This window comes from Aythya marila, assembly GCF_965140915.1.
Source record: "Aythya marila genome assembly, chromosome: Z".
NCBI classification, from domain to species: domain Eukaryota; kingdom Metazoa; phylum Chordata; class Aves; order Anseriformes; family Anatidae; genus Aythya; species Aythya marila.
The window spans coordinates 254,945-269,331 of record NC_139080.1 but is presented as its reverse complement, the minus strand read 5'-3'; the positions used below and the strand labels follow the sequence as shown (position 1 = coordinate 269,331).

The following is a 14,387-nucleotide window of genomic DNA, read 5'->3' as shown; positions in this document are numbered from 1 at the left end:
TAATGTATAATAATAATATTAGAGTACATTGATCCAATCCTAATAACTGTTGAGCCTTATTTACAGTATTTAAAGTATTATTCCCGTTGTTAGTAGTTGTGAATGCTGAGCACGTCACAAAATGGAACTTTTAATATTCAGAACTAACTGGGGGGAACCCATACGTTTCTCAAATGTAGAAATTTTGTGTGTGGTGTCTGTGTGTGTGTGTGTGCACATGAACACATGCACACTTCAAAAAAAAGAACCTGAAGTGGATTTTTCATCAATATCCTTATAACTGCTTGAAGAATTTGACTAGAAAAGACTTATTGCCATCCTTGCAAATCATGTTATTAAGAATCAGCAGTCCCCTGGCTCTAACTTGCTAGCTATACACTTTAAGTACTCCGTTACCTTGTTTTAAATACACCAAGTCTGTTAGCAGTGCTGAAATTTCTTATACATTATTATCATTATCTGGTGCCTGGCAACTGTTGAAGTGATTTAAATAGTAAAATTTATATACAGAGTAGTGAAAAATCAGTTATCTTTCTTGCCTGCTAAAACTATCATTTTGCATTTTAGCCTCAACTATGGTACTTATAACCTTAGAAATCACTAAAGTTGCATTGAAAACAAGATCAGAATTCTTGCAAAAACAGCTGGTTTTAAAGCCAGTTTTAAACATGAGTTGGAGATAGGGAAATGTCCCAAGATGTTCAGAAATGCAAGGACAATGTATTTTCTTTGTTTCTGAACTAGTTTATAAATATAAACAGTAAGAATCATTTTAGACTTATGTCAGATACCTTAAATGGTCCTCTAATGCAGCAATGCAAAGTCATATTTTCTAATTCCTTCAATCTACATGTATCGCTTCTTTTCTAACTAGTTAGGCAAATTCCATACATTGGAGTGTATGTCTTATGTACATAATTAGTTTTTCTTGAATCAGGTATTTTTGTGGAAGTGATGTTACATACGTATTTCTTTAAGATCTGAAAACCACTTTGGGACATGATGTTACTGTAGTTAGAGATAGGAGCTATTCTTATATGTTAGGGTTGCTCAGCATCTCTCATAAAGTTACACTTAGTTACCTATGTTTTGGATACTTTTTTAGATTTTGGCTGTAGTTTTCCATGCCAGTATTTGTACTTTTGTCCAGTATATTCTTAGCATGTTACACTACAAATGATGCAGACAATTCTGAGAACAAAACTAGTGAATTAGAACACGGGCTTTCAGTAACAGCATTACAGCTTTTGTTCAGAATTGCTAGTGCTTTTACATTTAGGATGTGTGTATGGTATTAGGAACAACAGCAGAAAAGTGTAAATTGGACTTGACTCTAGGGGGAAAGAAAAAGACAGTAACAGGGTATAGATAAAAGCAGAAAAGGACACAGGGAGAGGAAGAGTGCTCAACAAGGGCAGAGCTCATCCCAGCTGCAACAAACATAATTGTTTGATATGGCTAGACATAAAGCAGCAAGGCAGAGAAGACTTGGATGAAAATAGAACAGAAAGGGTTAGAAAGAGGCTCAGAAGAAGGTTATTTAAAGCTACAAAAATAACCTAGAGTAATTCCTGCAGATGGGAAGGTATCTTGTTGGCAAAATGTATGTCTTATTTTCCTCTAATGGCTTGCTACAAAAAAAAAAAAAAAAAGGAACAGCCAGTGATAACAGATAGTGAAGGTCTGGACTGGAGGCATAACACTTAAGTCTAGTGGTGGTATATACTGTCACTGTGACTTCAGTTTACGCTTTAATGCTTTGGGATTATTTTTAAGAAACTAAATTTCAGATACTACATTTAAAAGACATAAAGAAAGTTGAGCAATAATGCCTTACATGCTGATAAGTTAAGATGGGATGGAATCTCCAGATCGATCTCCAGTTGCCTGAAACTAGAGGACCCTCCTTCCCCGCACTCAATGCTTGTACTTCATCTCCTAGTGCAGTGAGATACCCCAGAAAACTTCTTCCTTTACTACACAATTTTAATTTATTCTTAGAAGCTGTCAGTCAATCCTGTGCACTTTGCTTTTTAATAATGTCTTAGCTTTTAAAAGTACTGGCTTTCTTTTCCAGTCGACTATTCAAATAGAACGTGTTCTACAGATCAGGTTGATATTTGCAGTACAACATGCAGGTAGTCCCAAAAGCCACACGATTCACAAAGAACTTGGTACTATAGTGTTACACTGGAGAAGCAGATTGGTATACTTACATTGTCCAAATCAAGAATATATTAGATGCTTTTTGTTTCTGAAGTTACCTGCATGTTTAGGGTGGCCAGACACATTGTCCACAATAGCTATAATGCAGATCAATATATGAGATGATTAGAATGCTGTCAATGTAAAGGGCAAGTCTTTTGGATGTGAAAGAGACCTTGACAGTGGATCCATGTTCAACAATACGTTAAGCCTGGTTTGCACTCATCTTTGTTGGCCCAGAACCCTGCTGATTCATTCCTGTTGAGTCCATGGTCATATATGAAACAGACACACAGCTGAGGTCCAGGTCTTCCTGAAACAGTCATCTTCTCTGTGGGCTGAGGTATCACGCCACCATGCGACACTGGCTCCATAAACAGGGGAGCTGCAGAAGTTTTCCCATCATACTAATCAATTACCTAATCTTAAAGGCTAGAAATACATCAGTGAGGAAGGATCACTACCTAAGAGCTGCAGGGTGCTGAGCAGCTTGTAAGGCACTTAGCTGTTCCCGCCAGTCCTGCACACCTTTGATTCCAAGAACCGATAGCAGTGTGTAGCCCTAAGCAGTTATAACCTGAGCATGCAGTAAGACGGGGCTTAGCACAGGCTTAACATAAAACATTAATATATCCTAAAAAACATAATTGCCTGATCTTTCCAGAGTTACCTTTTCTTGTCTTATTTACCGATGCTCCAAGTCAAAACTTGTCAGTAAAAACCCTGCCTTCTTGGAAATCTCTCTTTAGACACACAGTTTGAAATGAGGATGTTCAATAAACTACATTAGGTAAGTAAAGCAAGAAACTGAACTTAACCTAATGTACTTCTTGAGCCCTTTTTTTCTCTTTATTCAACAGCAATTTATACTTAACCTACATAGTCTCATTTTTTGTGAAAATATCCAGCCACTGAATGAAAATTACTACTTTAGCTATGGCTGGTGTCAGTGTTGTTGGCTAGTTTCTGCCTGTGCTAGACATTGTCTATATTTAATCATCGTTTCTTTAAGTTAAAAATGTGATCTGATGAAGTATGACAAAGAAGTAAATGGAGACTCATGTTTCAGTAGGTCTTCTGCATTTTGTCAGTACAATTGTACAAAACTGTGTTAGTTGTTTGCTTATATATATATATATTTTTATTTTATTGTAGTCAATGCATGGAACTTTGAAAAGTGTGGAAGGGCCACCAAACCTGGGGATAAATTTGCCTCTCAGTACGAAACCTACAAATCAGAACTCAACCAGTCACAACAAAGAGGACACAAAATCTGTCAACGGAACAGAAAAGTTAGAGAAGAAATCTCCTTCTCCTATAAAGAAGGGAGAGCCTAAAAAAGTCACTAGTCGTGGCTGGACATGTTGGGAATGTGATAGGTTCTTCACTCAGAGGGATGTTTACATTTCCCACATGAGGAAAGAACATGGAAAGGTAAATGAATAATACCTAATTACAAAAAGTGAGTTAAACCTGAAATATTGTCTTTTTTTTTTTTTTTTTCAAATTGTTGTGGTTTTGTAATTAATTCCTTTAAGTTCCATCATTATTTTCCTCTGTTCTTACATGTATGTCATCTTTCTCTCTTTTGCTTCTTGGTTTTTGTCATTTTCTACATAGTTCTTTTGAGAAAATCTACACATGCTTAGTTAATTGTAGGCTTGTTCATCCAGTACCAACATTTCTTGAAGATGGAAAGAATGAAAGATGTTCCACTATTTCATCCAAGTCTTCTAATCTGATCCAGATTATTTTTTCCTTTGTGATTTCACAGTTCCTTCTGTCTTGAAAATTCATTAGCTGTTAAACTTAGGGAATGGAATCTCAATTTGCTGGTCCAATGAGCACCAAACAGCATTTCATTTTAAAGCTAGACTCACTCTAACATCAAATCATTGCTCTAATCTTACACTTACGGGCTCAGGCAACAAGTCAGCAGAGTTGAGCAAGGTGGCATTTTTTATTTAAGGCAGCTAGATGTGAGATAGCTTACTTAAAACTGACTGAAAGTGAAATATGGAAACGCTGTAGTCTCAAGTCAGCAGAAAGACAGGCTGATGTCCTTGATGCATTCTATAACGTTTCCACTTAAATTAAAAGGACTGGCAGGTGGACAGTGGTGAAACTGAACAACTTTCTTCTGCTACTGCTTTCAGGGAAGAGAGCAACAAAACTGACTTTTTAAATTTAGCTTAAAAAGGAAAAGAATAGTGAAAAACATAACTTCACAGTGCAGTTTGAGGAGTCTATCTTCATACATTGCAGTGCTGCAAGCTAGAGTAAAGCAAAAAAGCAAAAAGTTTTGTTATTTAAGATGAATTTTCCATTTTCAGTTCAGACTTCATTCTTCCACATAGTATCACATTGTGGATTTGGCTACCAAGCTCAGTGAAGTCAGTGAAATTCTTTGGGTTGATTCAGTTTGAATCAGACCCTGTGCTACTGCTTGTAGCAAACACATAAGTAGTGAGTGATTCGTATATGTAGCACTTATGATTTGTATGAGGTTACTCAAGTGCATGAGTATTTACAGAAGTGAGGTCAAAGTGCTAATTGTCAAGCACAGAACCAAAAGGGGAAAAGTAAATTTCGGTTCCTTTATTGGTTTGGTTTGTTGTTTTTTGTTGTTGTTGTTTTGCTGCAATAGTGTCTGTGTCCCCTGTTGCCTTGCCTGCATTAGCTCTCCTGATGGTACTAAAACTGTTGTACCCACCTATAGCAAGGGTTGAAACCAGAAGGTGGTTATCAAAGTCAAAGTGAGCCAAGACTGGGAGACACAAAAGCTGAAGATTACACTGACCCAAACATCAAAAATGAGCAGGGGCTGCATGGGAGGAAAAGATGCCAGGGAGCTGGGCTTGTAGGCAGGATTCAGGGCAAGGAGAGCATGGAACTGAAGGAAAACCAGGCGAGTAGGAATTAAAGGCCAGTTCCACAGAGTCTGGACAAAGGAGCAAGGAGTAGCAGGGCAGCATTAACCCAGTGTCATGAACAGCCAGGAGCGGTGGTGCCGGGAGCAGTGCAGTTCCTCACCCCCCAGCGGGCTGGGCGCTCTGCCGGGGTCCTCTGCTGGACCCTGCGTAGCTGTGGGTGGGACTGGCCAGGGCAAGGTGCAGCCCGATACTGCAGCACCGCGGTCGCCTGCTGTCCAGTCCTGGCCTTTGCTGTGTGCCAGGAGCAATGGCCTGATTCTTCCCTCAACAGAGAAGCAAGGAATTAAACTAAAGTACTGTGCTGCACTGAAGAGAGAGAGCAGGGCTGGAAGGGACAGCAGATTTATTTTGTCTAAGTGATGAAGAATCATCCAGAGTGGAAAAATCTGTAGTTTTCAGGATGCTGATATGCTACAATAAATGATAGCACATTTTCAGAGGTTTCTGTGTCTCTTCAAATTTCAGTGCTTATCTCTGAAGCTGTGTTGTGCAAATTGTTTTATTCTGTTTCTAAACATTTTATGGAAAGGCTGAAAATGCCAGACTGCTGAGTGTCATCTCTAATTTTCTTATGACAACTTCAAGCAAATAGCTCCCAAGCCTGACTGAAAGACCATTTTCATGCTCATCCTTGCCTTCGGTAACTCCCACTCTGTTCTTTCAGCCACGTCTGAGAGATATTGCCTTCCTGCTGTAAAGAATGCCGTATTCAGGCTGCATAGCTACATTTCCAGTAACCCTTGGAACAAAACACACAAAAACAAATAATTATGATTCACAGAACTACATTTTCTTTTACCTGGTTCTCCTTTTACAGTTTGAGGGCGTGAAAGTTGGACAAACATCTGTTTGGTTTCTCCTGTTGCTTTAGAAGCCCATTTTTGCATTTCTGTCTGTTGAAGTCACTAAGGAATTAGTGTTAATTGCTTCAGTTTCAAGCCTAGCAAGTATATTTGTGACACTTATGCTACAGAGCGTCTATAAAGAAACTCCGTAAAATATGTTACAGTCCCTGTAGTATGACTGAACTAATTACTTACTCCTGATCCTGTAACACTCATACAATCATAGTTTAGTTTTCTTTCAAAATCAGTCCCTTTAGCAGCATGTAAAACGTTTTGCCCATTAGTGCAAATACTAACTCATCAATGCTTTTAGTGGCAAACAGAAGTAGGTTCAAGCTCAGATACACTTACATTTTACACTGATACAATTCTTTAAAACAACACAAAGCAACACACCTCCCCATAATACTGTCACTTCTGAATGAGCTGGGGAATCACATCCAGTCTAATCAAAGCTACCTCAGAGTGACAGAAGGCAAGTAAAAAAATATTAGTACCATATAGATAATGCTTGTTCAATTAATTACAGTTTCTACAGTATAGGCCAGGGCTATTTTTTGATTGAATCCTTAATATGCCTTCACATTCTGCTTTAAGCATCCGTAAATTCTTCTCAGAGTACTGCAGTCAAAAGCATACTGCAAAACCATACTGCAGAATGTACTGATTAATGCATTTAATTAATTTGTTTGGGAATATTTCAGTTTCCTTGCTACAACTACTTGGGCTGGTAAGACAGGCCATTTGGACTGAGTTCTAGGATTGACGATGTGCTAGTAAATTTAAAGGATAGGACCATGTCATTCGTTCTTGGATCTTTTATAGCTGACAGTTTTGGAGATGTTATTTCTTCAGATACTATAGCTCCTGTGGCTGTGTTCAGCTGCAATGACATGGGTGGAGACCACTCCATCATTTTTAACTTTTCTTTCTCCTTACACTAAACTAATAGTAATATAAGATCCATAGAACTCCCCAAGTAAATGTTCCTCAAGCTGACATCAGACCATCTCTCCTCATGACTTTTTTGAGCCCTATTATCACATCAGTATTCATGATGTTTTGCTATGGTCACTATTTAGTATGTGCCCTTCGCCTCTTTTCTTGTGGGTGATTGGTAATCTCTCCCTGTCAGCAGCTGCAGAAGCAATTTGGTGACGGGAAGGGTGAGATTACTTTATAGTGAAAGCAGATCTTTGACCATGCTACCTTTACTGGTCCAGAAATAATCCACTGATTTTCTGTGCTTCTTTGATGGAAGAACTTCACTTCACCCACAGTTTGTGGTACCAGTTTACAATTTTGGTAGGTGCATGTGTAATTCATGCTGGTCACATTGTTTTGAAAGAGCTTTAATTCCTCTGACTCCTACAGTGTTGCTGTAGGAATGGTGTATAGTTGAAGATGCAGTGCCAGACACTAGTAAGTATGTTTCTTTCCTATTGTTAAAGGATTTAATGCATGCACTACTTTTACTTAGCTTTATTTAGTTAATGCATTTTTCTTCTTTTAAAGCAAATGAAGAAACACCCTTGTCGACAATGTGACAAATCTTTCAGTTCGTCCCATAGTTTATGTCGTCACAATCGTATCAAGCACAAAGGCATTAGGAAGGTTTATACATGCTCGTAAGTTCTATTTATTTATTAAACATACTAGAGACAGACTATAAGCCAACAAAAACATTGTTAATTGAATTTATCTTCTTAACTGTATAAAAGCAAGTGTCTTGTTCATTAAAATGAATCATTTATTTAAATACATTTTAATTGCATTATATTAAATACTATATTAAATATGTAAATATTTAAAAACAGTCCAAACTATTTGAGCTGTTCTGCCTGCATGAAACATAACATACTACTCAGAACACATGTACGTAAAGTATGCAGCTTTTCAGGAGCTTTAGCAAGCAAGTCAGGAGTTCTACTGTGCTGAGAGTTTCCGTGGCTGATAGTTTTACAGTGGTGAATTTGGTGTTTAGTAGTCTCTGAAATATACAAACCACTCTTCTAATCTGCAAAAGTCAATATTCGTAGTATTTTTCTCATGCATAAAACAGTGTGTAATGTCAAAAAGTCCTCAGTGATATTTAAGTGGCTGGAGAGAGAACACATAATGTAATAAAAAGATCCATGTCAATCAGATAAAACATATAATAAGAAACTTTCTGCTCTATCTTTATGTGTATGTATACATATATTTGTATTTGCATACTGTGGAGCTAAATTCGATGTTATGATAAGGATGATATGCTCACAAGTTTTATTCTGACCCATGCTTCCTACCATTTTGGATATTATCTTCAGAGAACTTCTTTCTCATTTTCTGTGAATACAAGTTGCTCAAACATTTGTAGTTTTATTTTGTAGTTGTTCTCCTTTTCTTATAATACTTACCCATATGATTGATTGGAAAAGTATTGTCACTGTAATAGATTGTCCTGTTGTCTGGATTTATTTACTAGTTCTGTTCTCATTCTTCAGAATATTACATCTTTTTTTTTAAACATGATATTTGAATCTCTGCATGTCTGCTTTGTGTTTGTATAGACACTGCCCAGATTCAAGGCGTACTTTTACCAAGCGGTTGATGTTGGAAAAACATATTCAGTTGATGCATGGCATTAAAGACCCTGATGTAAAAGAAATGACTGAATCGACCAATATGGAAGAAAGGGAAGTAAAAGAAGATACAAAGGTAATTTCTTGGATTTCACTGAAAGTGAGATTTTTTTGTGAGTATACATTCAGGATCTTTAAATAGATGCAGATATTTTGATCCCATAAGATTTTGATCTGTGAAGTAGAGCCCCCAAAATGTCTCAACGGTTACTGCAACAAATTCTATCCTGCTTAAGCTATAACATGTTTTTTGAAAGACTTTCAGTCTAATTTAATCACTAAATCATAGAGAATGTAACTCTACTTTTGGTGGTTTGTTTCATGAGCACCTTTCAAAACTTCTGCAACTAAGTCCTCTCATAGCTGTAGAAAAGCTAAAGGTTGCATAGAAGCATTATGAGCTTATTCCAGGTACCCAGCCTTGAGCTTATTTGACATAAATTTTAGAGTGAAACTGCTTTCAGTCTGATGATGAGCGTTAGGAGGAAAGCAAAAATAAGAAGACAGCACTGTCAAAAGACTTGTTACGTGCAGAGTTTAACAGCTTTATAAATACATATTTTTTTAAGTGTTAGGGGCGCTGTATGATGAAGAATTTCACATGTGATAGCACAACCAGAGCTGATAGTAGATACACAAACATACATGTTTTTTAAAATTTATTCTTGTCTTTTACATGACTCTTTTTCAGCCCAACATACTGCCTTTTTATTTAAGTGTTAAAAATGTGGCAGCTATATACATTGTCTTCTGAAATATCATGGAGTGTATCCAAGCTACGTAGGATGTAGAGGATTGTAAAGAAATATTCATGTCAGAAAAGTAACAAGAATTAAAAAAAAAAAAAAAAAAAAAAAAGATATGTTTAAATAGTTTTAAAAAAAAACAAAACCTTGCAACCTTGGAAGTCACTGCATATTTATGCTTACACAAAATGCTGTTTATGGCTTTTTTTTAGGTTCCTAGTCCAAAGCGTAAATTGGAAGAACCTATACTGGAATTCAGGCCTCCACGAGGTGCAATCACACAACCACTGAAGAAGCTAAAAATAAATGTTTTTAAGGTTCACAAGTGTGCTGTCTGTGGCTTTACAACAGAAAATCTTCTCCAGTTTCATGAACATATTCCTCAGCATAAATCTGATGGCTCTTCATACCAATGCAGGGAATGCGGACTCTGCTACACATCTCACGTGTCTCTCTCCAGACATCTCTTCATTGTACATAAGCTGAAGGAGCCTCAGCCAGTGTCAAAACAAAATGGGTCTGGGGAAGATAATCAGCAAGAAAACAAGCCCAATCATGAGGACGAGTCATCTGACAATACGGTATCAGACAGAAGGTGCAAAGTGTGTGCAAAGACTTTTGAAACTGAAGCGGCCTTAAATACTCACATGAGAACACATGGCATGGCCTTCATTAAGTCAAAAAGAATGAGTTCAGCAGAAAAATGATCAGATTATTTGGGACACAGAAATTTCTCTCCACATTGGAATACTAATGACATTTTTGTTACAGAAAGTTCAAGGTATAATAGTGTTAACAGTACTGTTCAGGCTGTTGCAATATATTCTGCATAAAAATGTCCCCTTCACCTCATTGTCTATACCCTCAAAACCATTGAAGCAGTATTTGAGTTGAAAAGAGTTTGTATATATTTAAACTAATAACTTTTATACTCTTTGTTACGTGTTTGTATTGGTATCTAGTGGAAAATTGTTTTTTGTTTTGTTTCTGTTTTTTGTAGTAAGTTTCTCTAAAACAGAGTTCTTAATGCTGGGGCAGTTTCTCGGGTTTCTTAAATGAATGCTTCTGAAAGAAAGTTTAGCTAATGGGAGTGCATCAGAAGGCAGTGCTTGGAGGGGAAAAAATGAAGAAAGAAAACAAGCCAAGGAGAGATTTTAAATTCTACAGGACTAGTGTTTCTAAATGAGTAAGGAAGCTTTTAAACCTTCTCTCTACAAAGGAAAGAAAAAAAGAAAAAAAAAAAAGAAAAAAAAAAGAAAAAAGAAAAAGAAAAAAAATTATCACTGCGTGTGTAAAGTGCAGTGCTGGTTTTAGGTGTCAACACCAAAACAGGTGCAGACCCCCTAGAATGATAAAGTACTTCTGAAAAGTATAATTGCACAACTATATATGTATCATGAAGTAATTTTTAGACCATCAGGTGCTTGTGATCAAAGCTAAAATAGTTATAAAAGGGCTGGGCTGCTCTGGATTAAATAAATAAGGTGTAATTAGAGGAATAGGTTTATAATTATGATGTTTTTTGTCATGTAATTTATTAAACATATAGAAGCGAGTACACAGCATTATGTATTTTCCTTAATTTCTGGTTATCAAAATAAAATAGTTAACCCTTGCTGCAGGGGTTGGTGTTTCCCAGCTCTGTATGCTAATGCCAAATGTTCTGGTGCTCAGTGTTACATACAGCCACAACTGTCAAGAAGCTAACACACCAGCCTATGTAAGTATTACTGGGGCTTTCAACTTTAGCACAGATCTTACGATGCTAGTTCAGCCATTTCAAAAGTGTATCTAATATCACTAGTTATGCTTTCACAAAGTACAAAGAGGTACCATACTGTCCCTTTCATATATTGGTCTCTGTGAGAGTTATATTTTTGGTTTGTTTTTGCATTTTATACCTTGTATGTATCCCTATAAAATTTTTTGTACTTTTTTTTAAAACAAATCATGTATATATAGATAGCTGCATGATATATGGTAGTAATTGTTTGGTTCCTTAAAAGTCTTGCTGCTGTCAGATGTTACTATACACTATGTCCATTACAACTGTATTAAACACATTTCATATGTAAATAAATGTGGAGCATTTTGCCCCTAAAGATTTGTGAGATTCTGTTATTTATCATTAAATTTTAACAATTTTAACAATTTTAAAGATTGAAGTGTTTGAAAAAATACGGATCCTTCTCAGCCACCTCTGTAAACCTTCTTAATCATTCTGGAAATTGTGTATCAGATACGTTAATTCTGCTTTGTCTCTTCATCCTCATTCTTAAATTGATTCATTGGTAAATGCTTATCCCATTTATATGACTCACCCATTGAGTGGTTATGAGGCACTCCATCCTAAAACAGCTGGCAATGCAGGATCTTAGTGTGTAATGTACACTGGCCATCACTGCCCTTCTCATTAAGTGTATACCTCTTTAATACTTGTTTGTTGATGTGCACTGTCAACTGTACAACAAATGAGTTATCACTATGCAGAATGGTGTTTTGTACACAGTGAACAGATAATAAAAGTTAAATTTTCACAGCCATTATTAATACTTCTGTTTGTTTTACCACATCATAGTGCTGCACCTCCACGGGATGCTGTGAACCAATAACTTATGTCATTGTCACTGTGAGAAGCAAAAGTCACTGACAAGCCAGTAGTGCTTGAGCCATCTGAAAGTTGTTGGGGACTATGTGAAACCATTCAGTGGTCACAGGCCTCTTCCTGGGTCAGACGTGTGGTGTAAGGTCCCACGCTGCCTGCTCCTTGTAATTGGCACCAAATGGGCACGTGGGATTTCTTTTTGCCTGGGCAGTTGAGTGGAGTTCAGCTTCTTGGCAGTGGGCTCTGTTCAATCCTTTCTAAGTGGAAGAAGGATTTAACTCTAAGTAATCTTGTGAAAGGTTCAATGGAAGGTAGGTTTTGAACTGCTTGATAATCTCTAGGCATGTTTCTTCTGTGTCAGAGTTTTTACCCACTTGGGTACACCGGGAAAGTACAGCTTTTTCCTCCAGGCCAGCAGTCCACTCTTCTAACTGTCTCCTTTTGACAGACAGAAATCCTCTCAGCTAGATAAGGGGATAGGAGTTCCTTAGAGAAATGTTGCTTCTTTAAACAAACAGTAAAAAAGACCTAAATAATAATAATGATTTAAAAATAAAGGAAATAAAAGGTTTAGCAGGACAACTAATTTCATGATGTTGATCACCTGTATTTCTTACCTAGTCCCACAGAGTCTGGGAATTTTCAGTCTCTATCTTCTGAGTAATTCAAGATTCATCAAGATTCATAGGTATTAGTAATGAAAAAGGCCTGTTAGGTACTTCTCTCTCTTTCCAGGGTAGATGGAAATCCAATCCCGTTTCCAACACTTCTCAAGACAGTTTCTGTCTGTTCCTGTTGTGACTCTACTGCTTGGAAGTTGATCTTGTCCAAGGGGAGATTTCCTGGTAAAGACCAACCTGTTTCGTATTTAGCTTGATCTTGGGCAAAGCAAATTTTCATGTTTTATTTGGCCTGACCCTTTTCAAAAGTTATGGCTCCTCTGCTGTTGAAACCACACAATACAAGATTGTCACGGTCCTGTGCATGCTGGTCTCATCTTTGCTCCAGCCCTCAGGAGTCACGCTTGCTTACAGAGGGAAAAGCAAAAGCAAGTAGTGCCCAAATAGTGTCCAAAATGCAGGCACATTGGAAGCAAAGTGGCTTATTAATGAAATATGTTTTTACTGAGTTGGAGTGTGGCTGGTCCCCTGTCCCCTACCAGCAGCTGCTTGGGTGAAGGTTTCACTCTCTCTGCTGGATGAGAGGCTGAGCAGAGCCCTGCTGCAGAGCAGGGGACAGTGCCGCCATCCTTGCTGTGGTGTGTGGCTTTCAAACAGAAAGCATTTTAAGGGACAATGGCGCTATGTAGCCAGCAAGGACAGCACAAGGAAGAAAATGCATAAGAGAAGGTGTCCGCATTTCCATGCCAAGGAACCAGTAGCAATCAGCTAGGTGCAGCCACAGCACTCTGGGAACCTGGGGAGAGCTGCTGGAGGGCTATGGTAAGGGAAGGGGGTGAAAAGAAAGGAAATGACTTTGTGCCCTCTTCCCCTCTTCTGTACTCTCTGTTTGGTTGTCCAGTTGGTACTTTGAAAAGCATGGACTAGCCTCCAAGGCTTCTGCTGGCGTGCAAACCGAGCAATGACATGCACTGGGGGTTCAAATTGAAGTCACTTGGCCTGGTGTATGTGTGTTGTGAGTTTATGGTGCTTCCCTCAAGACAAGGAAGCAAATCCCAAGTTACAACTTCTCCATAGAGAAAACATGGGAACGCCAGGATGGACAGGAGTGGCAAGGCGTCTTTCAGAGCACGCAGGGGGGCCCCGCCGAGGGCAACTCGTTGCAGCCAGTCCCCTGGGGTGGTCAAGCAGCCCTCAGGCCTGCGGCCCTGCAGTGAGCCTCGGGTGCAGAAGCCAGGCCCCAGCAGCATGCAAACGGAGCCCCAGAGCCCCGCCAGGTCTTCCTAGGGAAGATGATTTCATGAGACCAGGCAGTGAACAATACTTCCTAGAGCAACGTGAGGCATAAATGGAATGGTAAAAAAACTCATTTTGCATGGCTAGGAGAATAATTTACTCTTGTAAACTATACAGAAGATATTTAAACATATTTTTACTTGAGTTCTGACATCTGAATTGTTTGTTTTTAATTAATGTTGTGACACTGACAGTCAATTATAATGATGACATTAGTACACCTCTTTGCTACATCTGCTTCCCTCTGAGGACTTAACAGTAATGAATAAAACCTCCTAGAGCCTCTCTGTGAGGTAGGAAAGGGATCATTTAGCTTCCAGTGTTTTGCAGCCACTCTTTTGGTTGAACACAAAGGTACTTAGCATTGTGCATCAACTCTCCAAGCAAATTAGAATGGAAATACTAATTAAGGCTTCAGGGAGCATTTAGGCAGGCAGAACAAAGGGTTAGTGTCAGGTCGGGGGTTAGCATTTGGCTGATTCACTCAATTCATCTAGTAAAAAGGCAGGAATT

The 14,387-nt window shown here is 38.1% G+C and overlaps 1 protein-coding gene across 10 annotated transcripts in view; it reads left to right on the top strand.

Moving 5' to 3' along the window:
• The window catches only part of LOC309889879 (zinc finger protein 532), a 45,645-nt gene extending 33,762 nt beyond the window's left edge, over positions 1-11,883 (top strand). For all 10 annotated transcript variants that reach the window (XM_082783054.1, XM_082783052.1, XM_082783048.1 and 7 more), the window contains 4 exons: positions 3,361-3,639; positions 7,499-7,611; positions 8,536-8,683; positions 9,566-11,883. In XM_082783054.1, the coding sequence (XP_082639180.1) occupies positions 3,361-3,639; positions 7,499-7,611; positions 8,536-8,683; positions 9,566-10,060 (1,035 nt within the window). In that variant the 3' untranslated portion in view covers positions 10,061-11,883. The remainder of the gene's footprint in view (positions 1-3,360; positions 3,640-7,498; positions 7,612-8,535; positions 8,684-9,565) is intronic.
• Positions 11,884-14,387: the final 2,504 nt, after the last annotated feature.